This window comes from Ceratotherium simum, chromosome 1 (assembly GCF_057802395.1).
Source record: "Ceratotherium simum simum isolate JZ-2026a chromosome 1, ASM5780239v1, whole genome shotgun sequence".
Classification (NCBI taxonomy): Eukaryota; Metazoa; Chordata; class Mammalia; order Perissodactyla; family Rhinocerotidae; genus Ceratotherium; species Ceratotherium simum.
In genome coordinates, this window is record NC_141900.1 from 62,425,282 (window position 1) to 62,446,596 (window position 21,315).

Consider the following 21,315-nt stretch of genomic DNA (forward strand, 5'->3'; position numbering starts at 1 on the left):
AAAATTTTTAATTGGTTCTGTCTTCTAGGTCTATGTGTACAGTTCCAGGTATAGCCTCTGAACTCAAAGATGAGATAGCTGGTAAAAGCAGTGTTAGTGTAGATTTCCGTCTCCTGTCTGTGAGCTGGGATTATTTGACAGCAGATGGAAGACTTTGGCAGCAGATCACTTTGGGATTCTGGGCAAGGCCCTTATTTTGATTTGCCCTGCATTTTATTTTATTTTATTATGTTTATTTTGTTGTTGTTGTTGTTGTGGAAGATTGGCCCTGAGCTAACATCTGTTGCCAATCTTCCTCTTTTTTTTTTTGCTTGAGGAAGATTGTCCCTGGGCTAACATCCGTGCCAGTCTTCCTCTATTTTTTATATGTGGGCTGCCACCACAGCATGGCTTGATGAGCGGTGTGTAGGTCCGTGCCTGGGATCTGGGCCTGCAAACCCCAGGCTGCAGAAGCGGAGCATGCGAGCTTAACTGCTATGCCACGAGGCTGGCCCCTGCCCTGCGTTTTAGATAATCTGTCGCTTCAGCCCAGTTACAAGCTCTGTGAGGACAGACTTCGTGCTTCTCTCTCTCTCTTCATATCTCTGTGCACACAGAAGATGTTTCATAGTTGTTGAAAGACAGTTAAGACATGGGTGCTGCAGGACCAAATAAGAAGTACCATTAAAAAATAAAGTTTAAAAATCAAAGCTCTTTTGCAATACATTTCATGTATTTTTAGGACCCATTTAAGCAGTTTTTCATTTCTTCTAAAACATCTGAGATAATCATGAAAGTGCACTAGTAAATTTGTGTGTGTGTTTAAAGAAGAGAGATTTGATTTTAACTCATAAAATTAACTTAAAACACTTTTCCCCCCAATAGCTACTAAATTACCATTCAGAGAAATCTCTTTGGGAAACCATTACTATGTGCATATTTATTTCATCATTATGCAGTTAGCTTATTCAATTCATGCCTTATGTCCTCTGCCTTGAATAACACTTTATTTAAGAAGCTGTTACTCTAAAGAAACCAGCTGTAGGGTGCCTTTATCAGTCATGACTTGTTCAGAGCAATAAAAAAGAAGAAATCAAGCTACTATAAAAGCTAAAGAACAATTTCAATTCACTTTTAATTTCCCATTCTGCGAAAACTAAGTATCAGGAGCTTCATTTGGTATATATTTATAAAGACTTGCTAATGCTTTACGGAAGACCATTTTATTTGGCAGTCAGTATTCAGTATCTCATTTCTTTTTTGTGTCTGACATTTGCTTGAGTTTTCCTGATTTTAAAAACTGTATCAAAACTGTTCTTTGAAAATTATTTTCCATTGAAAGTAATAATCTTTTGTGATTGTGGCTAGTGTCAAAGAAAAAACAGAGATGGACAGTAGTTAAAGTAGTAAAAACAGATTTTATTCAGGACTATTGCAGTAGGAGAAAGACACCTCAGTATAGAACAGGGCTCCATTCCAAATACAGCATGGGCAAGTGAAGATTTATAGCCAAGGAGCAGGATGGGGGTCAGTGGATGGAGACGTACTAAGAGGGAACATCAGGAGGAAGGCGGATTCTGGCTAAACCCACCTAACAATTCTGGCTAAAGACAGGCCAGGGTGATCAGACATCACTTGGGGGTTGGTGGACGATGGCAAACCCGATAAAACACCAAGGATGGTCAGATAGCAAGCGGGGAGCGGTTCTGGTTAAACTGACTGAGCAGGATTCTCGCTAAAACTGGATTTTACAAGGAAGTGCACAGATGGGCCTAGGAGAAGGTTCAGGAGACTGACTAAAGTTTGTTCAAGCAAACAATCTCTGTCACTAGACAGAAGAAATTAATATTTGAGAGAAGTTTGATTATTTATGTAAAATACTATTCAAGTGAATAATAAACTTTTCATTAATGTGTTTAAAAATAACAACCACCCAGACAAAACCTAATTCAACTTTTTTTTTTTGGCCATTCCTTTAGGAAACAGTTTTCTGTTTAGTGGTAAAAGATTCCTGTAGTGTGAGGGCTTTTATCATTTTAGAACGAAGTTGAAAATAAGGGCCATGTTTATTGTTTTTTATAGTTAATCATGTAATTTTTATCCCTTATATTTATAATTTCAGAGAATTCACAATGGCAGAAATTGAGCACTTTGTAGATCCCAATGAGAAAGACCATCCTAAGTTCCAGAATGTGGCAGACCTCCACCTTTATTTGTATTCAGCAAAAGCCCAGGTCAGCGGACAGTCTGCTCGGAAAATGCGCCTAGGAGATGCTGTTGAACAGGTAAGATTCCACAGGTAACTTAATTTAGATTATATCTATTCAGGGTTTGCAGAACTTAGCAAATTCTGTGTACTGGTTGACAAAATATTTCATTTTAGCAGTCATTTTGTTTTTTTATACAGTATTTATTATACACTGTTATTATAGTGGGAGGAAATTACCTGAACATGCCAATTTGTGGGCCACTGGGGCTAACATGAAAAAAATGTTTAGCAGAGCACTTGGAATAAAGATCTTGGTTTGAACTGTGCCCCGTCAGTCTGACGCTTAGCAATATGTACTGCTTTTGGGGAGACACTGACTCACAGAAAGCAAGCCCTCTGGATTTTAAACTCTTCTGTATTACCATAGCAATTAGGATAAAGTCTTGTATATAATAGAATTTTTCTAGTAGCTGCTAGAATAGTAGCTGCTGCCCAATAGTGGAATGAATTGCTCTGGAGAACAACGAGCTTCCTGCCCCTGAAAATATTCAAGTAGAGGCTGGGTGATAACTTGTCAGCCATTTTGCAGAAAAGAGCCCTGCAGTGGGTAGGAGATGGGGCCAAATAATTTCTAAGATCCTTCCAGTACTAAAATTGTAAGATTACATATACTGTATGGGGTATATTCAGTGGATTTATATATAAATTTCAGTGGATAAGAATACATTAAAATCCTCTCAACATGTCATTGCTTTTGTTGATTCAGATGGAATATATTTGCCATTCCTTGGGGTCATTATTCTGAATGTCATTTTTAGTACTGTAGATTTAGAAAGTGTAAAGATATTAGGCTGAATTTTTGCTGACCCAGTGAGTATGGTGGAAAGATTTTGAATAACTCCATTATTATCAGCTTGTTAACTTGACATTAACCCCTTTAAAAATAGCTAAGATTACATTCTGGGTATTTGAGATTATTCTGAAAGCTGAATAAATTAGCTTACCTTGTATTTCAAATATTTTTCAGTAGCTTATGAGTAACTCAATGGAAAATGGTACCTTGGCTTTCAGAAGTGTTAATATGTGTGTTTTTTCCTTCCTCTGCTTGCTTGCATGCTTGCTTGCTTATTTATTTACTTATTCGTTTATTCATTTATTTTTAGGGTGTGATTAACAACTCAGTATTAGGCTATTTCATTGGCCGCATCTACCTCTACCTCACGAAGGTCGGAGTATCTCCAGATAAACTCCGTTTCCGACAGCACATGGAGAATGAGATGGCCCATTATGCCTGTGACTGTTGGGATGCCGAATCCAAAACATCCTATGTAAGTAGAATGGAATGGTTTTTACTGTATGATTTTCACATTGTTAACTTCGAAGTGTTGGAAATCATAATTGCCTTTTGTGTGCTTTGTGTCAGAGTGAAACAAAAAGAAAAGAGATCTTTTCCTGAGCAAAACGGAAAACGCAAATACCCCCTGCCCTCTTATAAGGAGGAGGCTATTCTTGTGTCCCAGGAGCCCTTGGTAGACTTTGATGCCTTTTACAGAGAGAGTGCGAATGAGAAAGAAGGCCAATAATGGGGCAGTGCTGGTGTGTCCATTCCTGGAGTGGGCAGTGTTATTGGTAATATCCTTGAGTGCAGCTAACATGGGGTGGCCTCCCTCCTGACAAGGGCTGGAAACGTTGGAAATGGTGGTGGGGCTGAGTAAAGAAAGTCATAGTGCTCTTAGTTTAGAGAGCTTTTTGGTAGATTGAGGGGATAGATTAGTAGATTCTGATCGCTTGTTTAGGAACTACCTTTTCTCAAATTCTAGGTATTCATTTAATACTAATTCAGAGAAGACCTCCAGGTTACCTCTTCACTGTACTTTCCCACTCCTATGCCCCAAACATGAACATTAGTATGGAAGGATTGAAAGGCATTGGATATAGGAGATGCTTTCTGCATTGGTGGCAGTAGAAACAAGGTGGAATTTAATACAAGGGGTGAGAGCCTTCTGGCATTTCCCTTATTTGGTGCTAGCGAGTCTCCTCACCCAGACAGACTTTAGTTCATGGTCATTGGTTCTCATATGCCCTTGGTTTCACTTTTTGCTTTTTAAAGTGACTTTCTTTTAATAGATTCATTTTTTCAAATTAAAAATAAAAATTAGTCATTTAAAGGAAATAATGACTCCTTTTTGTGAAACAAAAAGCAAAGAATAATTCTGAAGAATATTATGTGGAAAGTGAAACTTCAATTGTATGCCTCTTTTATGTCTCTCTTTCTAGATCAGGGGTTGGCATACATTTTCTGTAGTAAATATAGTAAATAGTTTAGGTTTCCTGGGTCTCTGTTATCTATCTTCTTCGTTGTTGTTTTTACAACCCTTTAAAGATGTAAAAACGATTCTTAGACCTATGGGCCTTGTTTTGTCAACCTCTGTTTAGATGATTTTATATGCATTACAGACGTACACATGTATACGTGCATAATGATATGCATGTGTCTATAGTGACTGTTATTGATGTTGTTTTTAATATATTCTTTTTTCTTTGTGAAATTAGGAAGGAATTACTGTAATCTGTTAGATTTTTCTTGTTGCTTTATTTTCTTCACAAGCTTGCTTGATATATGTGTGCCAAAATGATAGCAGTAATTATTTTTTGATTGTAGGTGATCATTAATTTCTTTACATGTTTTAGATTTTGGGGAATTTCTTTTTATGTTCAAGTCATACCAATAAAATATTTTCCATTTTGTGTGAGAAAAGATGATTTTTTTTCTCGTTGTTCCACACCAATTTCCTTCCATAGTTTGCTCTGACCCTAATTTCAAGTTAAACTAGACACAGATTTTTGCTATCTCCATTTAGATTCTGAATCTGGCCTGGATTACATTTCATAAATTTCATTTGTTTGTTCGTTCACCATTTGTAATTGTAAGGGCTGGGTATCATTCTAACTGCTTCACATGTATTATCTTATGTAATCCTCACAATAATCCTATTCATTGGTCCTATTTCTGAGGAAACTGAAGTGCTGAGAAGTTCACTAGTTTGCTTGAGTCTCACAGCTAGTGAGTGGTGGAGCTGAGATATGAACCCGGGCTGTCTGAGACTCCAGGCCCACGCTGTTAACCATTGTGCTGCATTGCTTTAATAAACCCTACTGCATTCCTGCTGATTTGTCCGAGTGCCGCTGTGAGCTGAGGCCAAACCCTCAAGGGCTGGGGATCAGAAAATGTGGGCCTAGCGTTGAGGTTAGGCTACAGTGTTTTGTATAAGGTCATTGGAAGACAGGACTAAACAAAACCAGAAGTGCCAAAGTAACAGAAACTTTTAAGGAGAGGGGAGAACTTGTTTAAAGACTTTAATATTTTCTTTTTGTGTGTTTCACATTTTATTTTTTTAGTAAAAAAAGTTACTGACGCAGCTAATGCCCTACTTTTTTCTCTCCCTCTTCAGAGGTAACCAGTATCCCAAAGTTGTTGTTTTACTATTCTCAGGCGTGTTTTTGTAATTTTACCTGTGGGTACATAAATATGTTAGTTGACATCTTTAGTGACTGATAACCACCAAGTTATATGTTTAAGAACATAAATATGCTAGTTGACATCTTTAGAGAATGTCAGGTGATCAAGTTACATGTTTTTAGGTTTTGTCCTTTAATTCCTTTGTTGTTATGTGTTGGGGTTTCTGAGCTTATGTGAGTTTTACGTTTGCCCTCTATTCCAAGCACCTCACGGGGTAACATGGGCTTGGAAAGCTTAGTAGTTGTGATGGTTGCATTTTCCCAAACTCTTTGGATCAAAGGCAAAAAATAAGTATTCATGAGAAGGACTAACTAGATAGCTACTAAAATAAGCCTTTCACCTCTTTTGTGCTTATTCAAATAACAGGTTCTTAAGGTCTTTGAAAACAATTTAGATTTTGCTTTTGAAAAGTATCTTAGGTATTAACAAGAAGTGGAACCTGGCACCAGTGTGATAGTAACGCTGTTATTAAGTTTTATTCTGTGACCTAAACATTACCTGCCCTTTACTGAGTTTTCTTTTGTTGGGTAGGAAACTGAATTGAGTGCAAGTGCCCACATTCATAGCCAGCTGAGTATGTTTTAGTACAGCCATCTGATGCCAAGTTGTGAGAGCAGTAGACACTTCATCCAAGGAGAGTAGTGGTTTCTGCCAGATTCATCTTGAATTCTGGTCACAAATTTGAAACCAATCTACTGGTTTTGTCTAGGTTCACATTTTATTTCCATTATTAAATCCCAGAATATATTAGTTTACCCCACATTCACAACATGGTAAAATCTGTCCAGAAAATAAGACCACTTTGTGTACATGTGCGAATTATATTTTATAGGGTTGTTAGCTGCCCAATGTGTAAAACTATTCCCATTTCAAACATTTATAATAGTTGAGTGGAGATTCTATTATTGAATTATCCTCGAATATGTGAAAGAGTTGTTATAGTCTGCATGCATTTGTGAATGAACCCAGTATAAGTAGTAAATGTTTTTATCTGTTGTGTCTTCTTAGGGCTGGATTGAGATTGTCGGATGTGCTGATCGTTCCTGTTATGACCTTTCTTGTCATGCACGAGCCACCAAAGTCCCACTTGTAGCTGAGAAACCTCTGAAAGAGCCCATATCCTTTCTGGTCACTTTAAAAACTCAGGACTGGGGCTGACCCGGTGGCGCAGGAGGTTAAGTGCACGCGCTCTGCTGCGCTGGCCCGGGGTTCGCAGGTTCGGATCCCCGGCGCGCACCGATGCACCACTTGTTAAGCCATGCTGTGGCAGCATCCCATATAAAGTAGAGGAAGATGGCCACGGATGTTAGCTCAGGGCCAATCTTCCTCAAGAGAAAAGGGGGAGGGTTGGCATCAGATGTTAGCTCAGGGCTAGTCCTCCTCACACACACACACAAAAGAAATCCTCAGGACTAACTTGTAAACAAACATCTTGGAAATGGATAAGTCCAAGTCTATACCTTGTTCTATGGATAAATTGAGATGTTTTGGATATTGTGGTAATAGTTATTTAAACCTATTTTACCCATCTCATTGCTCCTTTCCTATTCTCTTCATTTGTCATCTGACATGTGCCAACTCAATGTTTGGTCCTTAAAAGAAGGATATTTAGAGAAATGCTCTGAATGTCTTTTAGGGTGTTGACTAATTTTTCTCAGCCATTTCCAAGATGCATTTCTCCACAGCTGCACCTACCTACATGCTCTTTAAATAAGGGTCTGGTGAATACTTTCTCTATGAAAAAGATGAGTGCAATTTTATGGTAGATGAAATAATTTAGCTCACTTGATTTGTAAATCAGCAAAGTGGAAATTTCTCCCTTTACCGGGCAGTGAGCTTGTGAGCGATCTTAGGGCTCAGCCAGTGACAGGAAATAGATCCTGTTGTGTTGGGACATTTTAGAAATGGATAAATTATTAGCAAAGTTTATTATGCTGTGTATTGGGTTATATTGCTGGTTAGATAATACCACTTTATCTCACTATAACTTTGAAAAAGTCTCTATTGGTGATGTTTACTTAGTTTGAGTGAGGTTTGTCTAAATGATTTTGTGGGTAGTTGTTTCATCTTGCACTTGGAGTCAGCATACACAAGATCTATAGTACCAGTAGAGAACCAGTAATTGTTTTAAGTCAATGATTGATCATTCTCAAGATTCTTTCTTGAAATACTGAGCAGTTCTGTATTTTTGGATTCCTTGACTACTTCATACAAAACAGTCAATGTCGTTCAGTTTGAACCCAATAAAGGAGCAATTGGTAAGGCGTATAAGAAAGATGCAAAGCTGCTGATGGAGTACCTAGCCCTTTGTGATGAGTGTTACGTTACAGAAATGGAGGAACTACTGAATGAAAAAGGGTAAGATTTAAGATGTCTCCTTCTACATGGGCTCCAGTCAGACGTGTCCTCTGCCAGGTTCTGAAAGTTAGGGTGAGATTAGTTTCTTTAGAAATTTTTTGCGGGAAAGTATTGTCTCTTGGTTCCAAAGACTGTGTTTGCCAAGATTTTGCCGTTATAGCCTGGAAATAGATTTGAAGTGGACTATAAAATCATTTTTCCCCCCAGTAACTTTCTTAGAGGAGGAGACTTGTCCAAGATGGTGACTGACGAAGGATTAGAAACTACATCTATCTCTCAAGTCTGAGCTCTTTTTTTGAGCTTCGGAGTGGTCTCTGTAATTGTTTTAAGCATAAATATAAAAACAGTAGAGAAGAATCTTTAAAGGAATACAACAAAATCCGGCACTAAACAATGTAAAATTTACTGTGTGTGGCAAACAATAAAAATTTTCTAGACATATAAAAAACATGAAAGTGAGGCCAATCATGAGAAGAAAAGTAAGTCAAAAGGAACACCCAGAAATGACAAATATGATGGAATTAAAACATAAAGATGTTAAAACAGTTATTATAAATATGCCTTGTATGCTCAAGGATGTAAGGAAAGACATGAACACATAAGGTGAGAAATGGAAATATATATAAAAAAGAACCAAATGGAACATCTAGAGGCAATATCTTAAATGACAATTTCACTGGATGGGATTAACAGTAGATTAAACATTGCAGAAGAAAGGTCATTGAACTTAAAGACACAGCAATAGAAACTATCCAAAATGAAGCATAGAAAAAAAGAGACTGGAAAAAAAAATGTCCTTTGGGACAATGTGAGGCAGTCACCATATGTGTAATTGGGAGTCACAGAGAGAGGATAGACAGAGAAAATATCTGAAGATAGATACAGTAGCTGAAAATTTTCCAAATTTGATGCAAACTATAAACCCACGGATTCAAGAAGTTCAATCCCAAGCAGAATAAACACAAAGAAAACCACATGAAGGCACATCAGAATCAAATCGCCAAAAACCAATAATGAAGAGAAAAATCTTTAAAGTAGCCAGGGGAAAAAAAGGCTCATTACATAAAAAGGAGCAAAGATAAAAATAATTAGAGTTCTTGTCAAAAGCTATGCAAGCCACAATACAATAGAGTGAAATCTTTTAAAGTGCTTACAGACAAAACCCCTATACTCAGCAAAAGTATCTTTCAAAAATGAAGAGGAAGTACTTTCAGACAAACAAAAGCTCAGAGTACGTTGCAGGCAGACCTATACTACAAGAGATGTTAAAGGAAGTTCGTGAAATTTAGATCTACCCGAAGAAATTAAGAGCTCTAGAAATGATAAATATGTGAGTGAAGATAAATGACATTTGCTTTAATTTCTTTAAAATGACATCTCTTTATTTCTTTAAAAGATAATGGGCTGTTTAAAGTAAAAACAATAACAATGTATTGTGAAATTTATAATGTACCAACATGAAACGTATGCCATCAGTAGCCCAAAGGATGAGAGCAAAGAACTGGAATATACTGTTGTAAGGTACACACATTATATGTGAAGGGGCATAATATTATTTGAAGGTGGACTATGATAAGTTTAAAAAAGTACACATAGGAAACTCTAGAGCAATTACCTGGAAAAAACCCCACAAAAACCAAAGGGATATAACTAATAAGCCAATAAGGGAGATAAAATAGAATAATAAAAAATATTCCAGGGGCCGGCCCAGTGGCATAGTGGTTGTGTGTGCACGCTCTGCTTCGGTGGCCCAGGGTTCGCGGGTTTGGATCCTGGGCGTGCACCGATGCCATGCTGTGGCGGTGTCCTATATAAAGTAGAGGAAGATGGGCACGGATGTTAGCCCAGGGCCAATCTTCCTCAGCAAAAAGAGGAGGATTGGCATTGGATGTTAGCTCAGGGCTAATCTTCCTCACACACAGACAAAAAATACTTAGAAGAAGACAGGAGAAGAGGAAAAATGAAAAAGAACAGATGGGACAAAAAGAAAATAACTTGTGAGATGGTAGATTTAAACTCAGCAGCATCGATGATTACATTAAATATGATGATCTAATAGCCACAGGTAGAAAAAATTCAAGACTCCATTAAATGTTGTTTACAGGAAACTCAATAATTGTAATACACAAATAGGTTTAAAAGTAAAAGCATCAAAATATTTCCCATACAAACATTAATCAGAATGTTGGAGTGGCTGTATTAATATCAGACAAACTTCAGAACAAGGAAAATTACCTGGGGCCCAGTTGCATTTCATAATGATAAAGGGATCAGTTCATCAGGAAGGCATATTGCTTCTAACTGTGTGCGACTAAAAACAACCTCAAAATATACAAAGCAAACTTGACAGAACTGAAAGGAAAAATAGACAAATACACAGTTATAGTTGGAGATTTCTATACCTGTCAGTAATTGGTAGAGCAAGTAGACAAAAAGATCAATGGGAATTCGAAAATATAAATACCATTAATCAACTTCATTGCCATTTATAGAATACCTAATAACCAAAGTACACATTTTTTTTTTTGTGAGGAAGGTCAGCCCTGGGCTAACATCCAATGCCTGGGGCCAGCCCCGTGGCTTGGCGGTTAAGTGCGCGTGCTCCGCTACTGGCGGCCCGGGTTCTGATCCTGGGTGCGCACCAATGCACCGCTTCTCCGGCCATGCTGAGGTGGCGTCCCACATACAGCAACTAGAAGGATGTACAACTATGACATACAACTATCTACTGGGGCTTTGGGGAAGAAAAAAAAAAAAGGAGGAGGATTGGCAATAGATGTTAGCTCAGAACTGGTCTTGCTCAGCAAAAAAAAAAAAGAAAAAAAAGGAGGAGGATTAGCACGGATGTTAGCTCAGGGCTGATCTTCCTCATATACACACACACAAAAAAACATCCAATGCCACTCCTCCTCTTTTTGCTGTGGAAGATTGGCCCTGGGCTAATAGCCGTGCCCGTCTTCCTCTACTTTATATGGGATGCCGCCATAGCATGGCTTGACAAGCGGTGCATTGGTGCGCGCCTGGGATCTGAACCGGTGAACCCCAGGCTACTGCAGCGGAGTGCGTGCACCTAACCGCTACGCCACTGGGCTGGCCCCAAAGTACACATTTTTTTAGGTACACTTGAAACATCTTTCATATTGTTTTTTGTACAGCCCTCCAGCTAAGAATGAGTTTTGCATTTTCAAAGGGTTGTTTAAAAAAACAAAGAATATAAGAGACTACATATGGCTTGCAAACCCTGAAATATTTTATATCTGACCCTATAGAGAAAGTTTGCCAACCCCTGTCATAGACATTAGGCTAGGTGAAAGAAGTCTTATACAAAAGATTATATGTGAAACTTGAAGAAAGACAAGTCTAGTTGATAGTGATAGAACACATCAGCGGTTGACAGGGAGTGGAGGGGATTGAAAGAGAAGGGGCACAAGGGAACCTTTGGGATGGTGGTTGCATGTGCATATACGTTTGTCAAAAGAACTATCATCAGATGAACTCTTGTAAGTTGAAGGTATAATTACCCATTTCAGTAGGAAAATTTTAAAACATTTCTGGTCTCCCAGAATTAACATCTATTTATGCTAAAACAACATCAAATCACATTAAAATGGACATAGTTAGATCACTAGTTAGATATCATTATCCACAAACAGGATAATTTCCTTTACTAATTATTCTCAAATGATGGCTATCTCCTTGCTAATTTCAGCTTTTTGATAACTATTACCTACTCTACACCTAGACTGTGCTTACAGAGAGAATATATATGATATTGTTTATGTAATGGAGTCTTTAAAGCACACATACACAAACTTCAGACAGAATAGTAAAAATGGAGGAAATCAATGAAAACCATTCATATGCTGTATGACACTTTCACTGCAAGAAACCAGCAAAATACAATGCAATGTGTGCCAGCTATATAGCTTCAAAGACAACCACACGAGGGCTCTCTTCTCCCAGCACTGAGCTGCTTGTGAGGACAAATCCAAATTGATCTTCATAATATGATGAAAACCTCATAAGCTGAAATATAGGTATTACATGAAGCACTTTACAAAGGTGAATTCTTATGACATAAAATGAAGTGGGCATATCTCAGGATATGAACATACTGCAGTCAACGGTTTTTGGGGGGGTAATATTTTATATTGACATCTCAAACAAAATCGTTAAAACTTTTTTAAGCTGATCTCCATCAACATAAGTGTCGAAGTTTATTTTGGAAATAATGTGAGAGTTTTAAAATTACTTTCTGTAAGATGACAAGCTGGTCATTTTTACATTTGTGTGACAGTAATGAGAATGGTGGTCTTTTGCCAGCAGGCCTGCTTCTGACAAATTTATTGTAATTATTCTAAAACTGAATTTTTTAAAAATTGTTTTTGGTTTTACCTTGATCTCAGAACCAAAGGAATTAGTCATTAAGTCACTTGTGGAATTTTATAAAACTAACCTATTTTTGGGTGCCTCCCAAAATACTGTTTGGTATCGTTAGAATAATAATTTGGTATTCCTTATGAAATAATTTAAATTTGACTTCAGCTTTTTTATCTGGAGAGTTGACTAAGTTGTTATTGTACTTAAAATGAAAAATGGTTACCAGTCTGTAAAACTCGTTTAAATTAAGACACAGGAATGCATGTTTTCACTAATATATAATGTGCTTTGCTTTTTTTAAATAGGGAATTCACTGTTGAAACTGAAGGGAAAACATTTCAGTTAACAAAAGACATGGTCAATGTGAAGAGATTCCAGAAAACGCTACATGGTAAATTTGTAAAGATAATTAAGAAACAGACAAAAAAATATTATTACTCCTTAAAGTTATATATATATTTTAAGTTTTATATAACAACCATTTTACAGAACATTTGAAGAGGAAAAATAAATTCTTAATGCCACAACCCTAAATTTGATGAATATGTTTAAGGCATTATCTTGGGCCTTTTTTTCCTTTAAATATAAAATATAAACTGAAGAACTAAAGAATAATTTATAATTCCACCTTTATATTTCCAATGACCTGAGGTGCATATGAAGAATATTTCTTTGATTTAAAAACATCTTTTTTTTATTTTAAGGAAAAATCCTTCTGTTTTCTAAGCAAAAGAGGGAACTCACCCCATCTGTCTTTTTTTGGCAGATTAGCTTGTTAAAAGTCATTTGGATTAGTGATCTTTCATGCTTTTTTGAAAGCCAAGGAGATGATTAATTTTTGTAAAGCACATTGGATGAATTGGGAAATGAGCATTTTGGAAAATATATGAAGGATGCTTATGGTTAATTGTGGCTGAGAGTAGTGTGTATTTGAGAAGCTGTTGCCAGTGAAGAGAGCAGGCCTCCTTCTCCATCTGTTTTTGGCCTGCCTGTGGCCAGGCTTCAGGGAGCTGTAAAAGCAGTCTGAGTAAGCAGGGATCCTTTTTCATGCTCTGGGGCTTTTCAGCCACTATCCTGACAGCTAGTTCAAAGCTATACTTCACCCTTGCTCAGATGCCATGGAGGGATGGGCAGAAAATGCCTTGATCATATTTCTAAAATGTTACTCTTTATCACAGACAAAAGAAACAGCCTCTCTTTTCTTCCACATATGTGAGTTTTTGGTTCTAGTTATCTCATTTCCCTTGAAACATAAACTCTTCTAAGGTTAGGGCCAGTTACCTTAGATCTGAACAGTGCTTAGCAGTGCTTCCTTTTTGAATAATAGGTAATAATGAATACATTGCCTCTGTACCACAGGTGTAGCCTCACCCACGGGAAGAGCTGTGGGGCCCTTGCTAAATGTCCTGGACTGAGTGCTGATCCCTGAGCAGACTCTTCTTTAAGGGCCTCCTGCCCCAGGACCTTGGAAATATACAGTGGCAATTACTTGGCTCTCTTAAAGAGTTCTTGTCAAGATAGCAAGATAAAAAGTAAAACAAACACTACCCGTGTGATACTTCTTGCTGTAGGAACAAGTAGGAATTGTTTTTGTTAATTTTGCCAGCTATGGGGATGGATTTTTAATTCTAGCTAAGTCTTATAAAAGCTCTAGAGTTTTAATACTTTCTTTATAGACAAGGCAGATAATAGAGTGTAGCTGTTGCTGTTCATAGCTTACCACCTGTGTAAGGAATACCCTGGTACCTTGGTTCATTTTTATGCTATATATAAACAAAGAATTAAATCTGGTGAAATTTTTTTTCACTCCAGCTTTCTCTTTAAAAGCATCATGTTTCTACCAGTGATAGTTTTTAGGAATGTTCTGATTTCTTTGTCCTGATGTACAGGATTGATCAAAATCCATCTAGAATAGAGCTATTTTTAGTGTTAATAAGAATGGTTTAGAGAGGACCTGAAATGCATTATGTGGGGTTTGAGAGAATGTTATTGAATTTCTATCTCTTTTGCAGTGGAAGAAGTTGTTCCGAATGTAATTGAACCATCCTTTGGCCTGGGCAGGATCATGTATACGGTGTTTGAACATACATTCCATGTACGCGAGGGAGATGAACAGAGAACGGTGAGTTGTTTGTACGGTATGCTATTGTCTTACAGGGTCGGAGAATGAAATTTAGTTAGGTACATTAAGACAACTCTGGAATGATCAATTAGTTGTTATTTACTCTAATGTACTACTGTTGTTGACACACATCTTTGCTTACCTGTTTACGAAGCAAAGCACTTTCTTATGTTATTTCATTTTAGAGTTAGTATGTGTAGGTTATTCTAGATGCCACTGTTTTAGTTGCCTGGTACTCTATTCTGAGATAGAACATAGTACTTTGGGGAACTGTCTGTATTGCAACAATGGAAGGAATGATACATTCAGAAAATTAGGAAGGAGGAGATGGCTCATAGAATTTGGCCAAACCAAAAAACTGCATCTACACACTGGTAAAGCATTAAAGGGAATCTTCTCAAACTGCATAAAATTGTCTGGGGTACTTTTGGGGTAAAGATGTAAATTCTTAGGTTCTATTCCAGGGGTATTGCTTAACTAGGTCTGAGACCTAGGTCTGTATTTTTTTATAAGAACCCCAGGTGATTCCAGTGTGGGAGATTGACAGATCATAAATTGGGTAATAGTATTTGAGATACAGCCTTTCCTAGCATTCAGGCATTGCTAAAGATAAATGTTTATAAGAAGTCTTCAACTCCCACAAGTTTTCTTTTGGCTCTGATGCTTCTGATTCGCTGCTCCATGGCACCCCCTTCCTCTCTTCATTTTGCCTGCCTTCACCTTTCTTACCTCTCCTCTGCCTGCAGAAATTATACGCCTTTAATTTATAGGTACGGATTTCTAGGAAAATCAATCAGGAGAAGAACTAGGGAGGAGAGGTAGTATATGTCAAGTTAATTGAAAGAAACATTCTATCTGCACGACCATTCTAAAGCTGAGTGTGTACATAACGTTGGACATCAACTCTGTAGTTCTTTCTGGGTCATTTTACCTTGAGGAATGGACTGATGAGTTCTTGGTGCCAGTATTTTAAAAAGTCTGACATACTGTTGGTAATACGTAGCTAATAAAGTTACTATTTTATTCTCTGCCCTAAAGTTGCATCTTCATTTCCTGACATTTAAGGAGCAGCTTTTCATTCATTCAACAGATACTAAGAACCTGGGCTAGACCCAGACATGCAAACATAAGGCGTGGTTCTTCTTGAGGAATGATGACATGCATAACTGAATATGTTCTTTTTAGATGTCAAGTTTGCTTCAAGCTTTTCCTGCTTATTTTTCTAATAAAAAGATTTAAAAAAAAAGTTTGAGCTGTTCCTTTGACTCTAACAGTATTGATATAACTAGAGTTTTAATAGACATTTCATAAGGGCTAAGCAAGACTAAATTAGTGATAGTTTTATGAAGTGCATAGAGATTCCCGCCATGAAGAGAAATTTGATTAGGCTGTGGGAAGCCAAAAATGTTTCTAAATGATGAGCACATAGTCCCTTAATCCATTTTCCTATAAATTTGGTGTAAAAACATTGCTAATGAGATAAAAAAATACTTTTTTCTGTAAAGGGAGGTCCCTGCTTCTCTCTCACTTTAAATAGAATTATGACAAGCTGGAGGAGAGGAGTGGAATTCTGAACGTTCTGTGATTCAGGAAGCCGTATTGGTGGAGTCTAGGGTTTACTTAGTGTGGGATAGTCCCTGTTGCTTGGCATTTAAGGTTAATTAGGCTTTTGGGGGACTAAACTGGAACCCATGTCATTCATTATTTTTATGGGACCTATTCATTCCGGGTTGCATATTCTTGCCATCAAGTGAAGCTTTTGTACAAATATTTTTTTTTTTTTTATAATTTTATTTATTTATTTTTCCCCCAAAGCCCCAGTAGATAGTTGTATGTCATAGCTGCACATCCTTCTAGTTGCTGTATGTGGGACGCGGCCTCAGCATGGCCGGAGAAGCGGTGCGTCGGTGCGCGCCCGGGATCCAAACCCGGGCTGCCAGTAGTGGAGTGCGCGCACTTAACCGCTAAGCCACGAGGCTGGCCCCTGTACAAATATTATTTAAGAACTGTTTTCAGCTCTCATTTCTAACCCAAAATGGTAGCCTAGTTTGCCTTCCACAGAGTATCTTTGCTTTCTTTAATTTCTGAGTAACTCTGAAGCCTGTTTCAGGAGCAGTTCAGGAGGGCTGTACTTTTCAGTATAGGTATACAGATCATCTTTTTATGTTTTATACTATTTCTTTTGGACATATATTTGTGAGGTAATTAAACTTCTCTGTTTCATGTGGTCGCTAAGGCTCATAGATCCTTCTGCTATGCTGCATCTCTTAAAGGATGGAGTGGGATTTTGTTTCTTGGTGCTACCACTTATTTGACGATTTGGAGAGAGGTTCTTTAGGGGTCTCACAGAAAGAAGTAAGGCTTTTATGTGGTGGCAAAAAATTACCATCTTATATGGTAGCTTTCAGAATGTTTTTACATCATTTAACTTTTTACAACAGACCTGTGAAGTGAGCAGAGCAGATGGTAGAGACTTACTTTTTAGATTGAGAAGCTAAGTTCCAGATAGATAGAGTTTACTGAGTTGGACTGAATTCAGAGCTGAAAACCACATCTTGCTGATTATAGTTCTGGGTATCTTGCTTTTTCTCTTTTGTCACACTGCTTTTCATATCGTGTTTTCTGGTATTTAATAGTGAATTTTGGACATTAATGTTTAGATCTTTATAAACTAACGTATTTGGATTTCTTTCTTCTTAAACCATCTAGTTCTTCAGTTTCCCTGCCGTGGTAGCTCCATTCAAATGTTCCGTTCTTCCGCTGAGCCAAAACCAGGAGTTCATGCCATTTGTCAAGGAATTATGTAAGCAAATCCAGTTGGGTAACCTCCGTGGGAACACTGTCAAGTAGACCGAATTTTAGGAAATGTGTCTTTTCTTCAATAAAAATACGTATTGAATGATGAATAAATCTAAGTGATTTTAGCCTCTCCTCTTATTTCTAAGAGAAGGAGTATGCTTGCTCAGGATGTTTTCTCCTAGCATTTAAGTGAGTCAGAGTAGGACCTGAGAGTCAGATTGAAAACATCTTTGCTTCTCCTGCTGACCGTGGTGCTCACTTCATCAGGGGAACCCTAGTGGGTCTACAGCCACTGGACCCAACGCGCTGACAGGGATCCTGTGGTCATCTGGTGTGGCCCACTTATTTCGTAGTTGGGAAGTGGGAAGAGTTCATTGAGCTGCTCAGGGTCGTGCAAGTAGAGGTGGTCGGGTCAGGACCGGCCCCCTGGCCTTGGCTCTTAGTCTGACACTCGTTCCCCTGCAGCTGTGTGAGATGTAGGAGTGAATGAGGGGTTGAGCTCCAGGCAGAGACTTACTAAACTTACGGGATTTTTCTTTCTCTTGCAACTGTAACTTACTGCTCTCATTTTAGTCCCTTTTATGTTTCCTGAGCGTGCAAGACGACATGTAGATGACATTGGGACTTTCTCCATTTTTTAATTTTTAATTTATTTTGTATAGCGGAAGCCCTGACCAGGAATGGCGTCTCTCACAAAGTAGACGACTCTTCCGGGTCTATTGGAAGACGCTATGCCAGGACTGATGAGATTGGCGTGGCTTTCGGCATCACCATTGACTTTGATACGGTGAACAAGACCCCTCACACGGCAACCCTGCGGGACCGAGACTCCATGCGGCAGATAAGAGCAGAGGTGGCTGGCCTTCTCTTTGGCATTTTTAGTCTCAGAGACGTGTACTGGTTCCTACTGATTTGAGCTGAATTTTGATGTATTTATGCTCCACTTCCTTCCTTTTTTTTTCTTTTTAAATTTAATCAGAGGCTTGTATCAGACAGAGCACAGATTCCCAAATCTCCTTGGTTTAATTATGAAAATACCCATTAACACTTCTCTAATATTTTATAGCCATTTGGATCACCCTGGGCTCATTCTCCAGCAGTTCATTTTTATAGTTTGTTTATTTGGGCAAGAGAAATGTGATCCCAAGTGGTTGTTGCCATAGTTTTATTGGCAGGTTTTGGGGGACTTAAACATTTTTATCTTTATAGTTCTATATAAATGTAGACATGTGCATGAACTTTTCCATGTTAATGCATTGTTTCAGTAATTTTACTTAACGGGAAGGGAATAATGGAGATGGGAAGAGTACAGAAGGGAAAGGAAAGAGTGGCCACTTTAATTGATAACTGTCTAATTTATTAATTTTGAGCAAGTTTTTATTTAGAGTGCCTATTATATGCTCAGCTTGATACAGAGAGTTAGTAGTAAGGAAAACAGAAGTAAAAGACTACTTTTTTCCAAAGGAGTTTATAGTCTAATTCAGAAGTCATGGATTTCTGGCATGTCTTTTTACAAAACCAGATCTGGCTACTTGACATAGATTCCCATCTTGCGGTGGCTCTCAGAGTGTGGTCCGGCTCTCAGAGTGTGGTCCCTGGACCAGCAGCATTTACATTGCCTGAAAACTTGTTAGATAAGGGAAATCTCCACCCCAGACCTACTGAGTCAGAAGTCAGGGTGGGGTGGGAAGTTGGAGAGGGCAAGAGTGGGCAGAACTGTTTTAACAAGACCTCCAGATGATTCTGATGTACACTCAGGTTTGAGAACTGCTGCTCTGTGACAGCCAGTGTTTGGTTAGGCTGGGGAGCAGCTGGCCCCTTGGTTGGTGCTGTCCAGTTTGCCAGTCTCCCCTGGCTCCCCTCACTCACGTTACTTGACTGACTCCTGTTCTAAGAGTTAAGTTTAACGAAGGAACTTCAGGTGACATGGAGCTTTAGAGTAGATAGGAAAGGCCTTGAGGGAGAATTGAGTTATCCAGGGGAGCTGGCAGGCATTCCGGGCTGGAAGAAGAGCATGAGCCCAGGCCTGGGAGGGAGGTGAGTATAATTAAGTAAGGAGGCTTCAGTGAGAGTGACGAGAAACATTGTGTGGGACCAGTTTGTAGAGAGGTCTTGTCATTATTCAGACACTGATGTGGCCCTCTCTAAGGTTTCCTGAGTTTAGGATGAATCCTCTTTTTGACAGTCTAATCAAGATGGCTGATTCTTGGACTTCTCTCCTTTTACCCTAGGTCTCTGAACTGCCCAGCGTAGTCCGCGATCTGGCCAATGGCAGCACCACGTGGGCCAATGTGGAGGCCAGGTATCCTCTCTTTGAAGGGCAAGAGACTGGTAAAAAAGAGACAATCGAGGAATGAGGACAGTTTTTGCAACTTTTGACAACTTGTGCTAATAAAAAAATAACTCTTATCGTGTCCACTTTACAAACAAACAGCATTGCAGTTGCTCCTGGGGACTGCATTTTATCCTCTGGCTGCCTGATCTTACCCCCAACAATTAAAGTTGAAGGAATTCTGAACAAACTTGTAATCCATTTGCTCATGTTTCCACATTTTCAGCAAAGCATTTTCTCCCACCTTTGGGTAGACATTCTGATGTCTTAATGTTAAACACAATTAATACATTGTTTTAATTAACAGCTTTATTGGGATAAAATTTACATACCATAAAATTCACCCCTTTTAAGTGTACAATTCAGTGATGTTTAGTATATTTACAGAGTTGTGCAACCACCACAATCCAATTTTAAAACATTTCCATCTCCAAAAAGAAATCTTATGTGCATTTAGCATCACTCCCCATTCTAATCCCAGCCCCAAGCAACCACTTATCTACTCTGTTTCTATAGATTTGCCTTTTTTTTTTTTTTTGTGAGGAAGATGAGCCCTGAGCTAACATCCGATGCCAATCTTCAATCTTCCTCCTTTTGCTGAGGAAGATTGGCCCTGGGCTAACATCTGTGCCCATCTTCCTCTACTTTATATGGGACGCCGCCACAGCATGGCTTGACAAGTGGTGAGCCGGTCTGCGCCCAGGACCTGAACCTGCGAACCCCTGGCTGCCGAAGCAGAGCACGCAAACCCAACCTCTACGCCACCAGGCTGGCCCTGATTTGCCTTTTCTATTCTTTGTCTTTTTCTGAAACAGTGATGCATTGTGCTAAAGAGACAGCAGTCTCTCAGTAGGTGGAACGGCTTCTGGGAAAAGCTGAGGTGGGGAGGGGGTGGCTGGAGCAGAGGACAGGAGACTGCTAACCCTAATGTTCTGCTGACAGAAGTCTTTGCTCTTCAGAGTCTCCAGGAGGGGGTGCATTGACAGAAGCCCTCTATTTTAAGGTGGGCTTATACTTGGCTTCCCAGGTAGCCCTCGAAATCCTTGAACTCCTGCTGGTAGAGGCATCCCGTCTGCCTTGTCTCACTTAGCAATTCTCAGCCATCGCAGTGTCTCGATTCTAGCCTAGTAGTTTTTCGCTCAGCTTTTGAGGGACTTTTCTTCTATTATGTTTTCGTATAGAACACTCAGAACACATATGTTTATTAGTTAGGAAAAAAATTCAAGGATGCGCCAGTTTGAACAGCTCTTTATTTGTAGAGTTAAGACTTTGTCTCATGTCCCAACCTCCTCTCAGACAGTCTAGGGTGGGGAGGGGTGGTCTCCAGACTGTCTTCCTTTGTCTCAGGTGTGAAGAGCAATTGAGGTAGTGGATCCCCCAGGGCTTCTCTCATGTTCATCTCATCTCTGATGATGCCCACCACAGTACTGTACATAGTAGGTATTTGGTAAATAGACTTCGAATGAGTCTTAAATTTTTTTTTTTTTTTTTGTGAGGAGATCAGCCCTGTGCTAACATCCGCCAATCCTCCTCTTTTTTTGCTGAGGAAGACTGGCCCTGGGCTAACATCTGTGCCCATCTTCCTCCACTTTATATGGGACGCCGCCACAGCATGG

The 21,315-nt window shown here is 38.8% G+C and overlaps 1 protein-coding gene across 1 annotated transcript in view; it reads left to right on the forward strand.

Annotated features, from left to right (window-relative positions):
- Nucleotides 1–19,889, forward strand: part of GARS1 (glycyl-tRNA synthetase 1) — a 42,470-nt gene extending 22,581 nt beyond the window's left edge. The window contains exons 9-17 of the mRNA XM_087429211.1: nt 2,102–2,264; nt 3,352–3,516; nt 6,717–6,829; nt 7,926–8,066; nt 12,752–12,837; nt 14,459–14,568; nt 17,278–17,371; nt 18,030–18,220; nt 19,599–19,889. Coding sequence (XP_087285337.1) covers nt 2,102–2,264; nt 3,352–3,516; nt 6,717–6,829; nt 7,926–8,066; nt 12,752–12,837; nt 14,459–14,568; nt 17,278–17,371; nt 18,030–18,220; nt 19,599–19,724 — 1,189 coding nt within the window. The 3' untranslated portion in view covers nt 19,725–19,889. The remainder of the gene's footprint in view (nt 1–2,101; nt 2,265–3,351; nt 3,517–6,716; nt 6,830–7,925; nt 8,067–12,751; nt 12,838–14,458; nt 14,569–17,277; nt 17,372–18,029; nt 18,221–19,598) is intronic.
- The last annotated feature ends 1,426 nt before the right edge of the window (nt 19,890–21,315 follow it).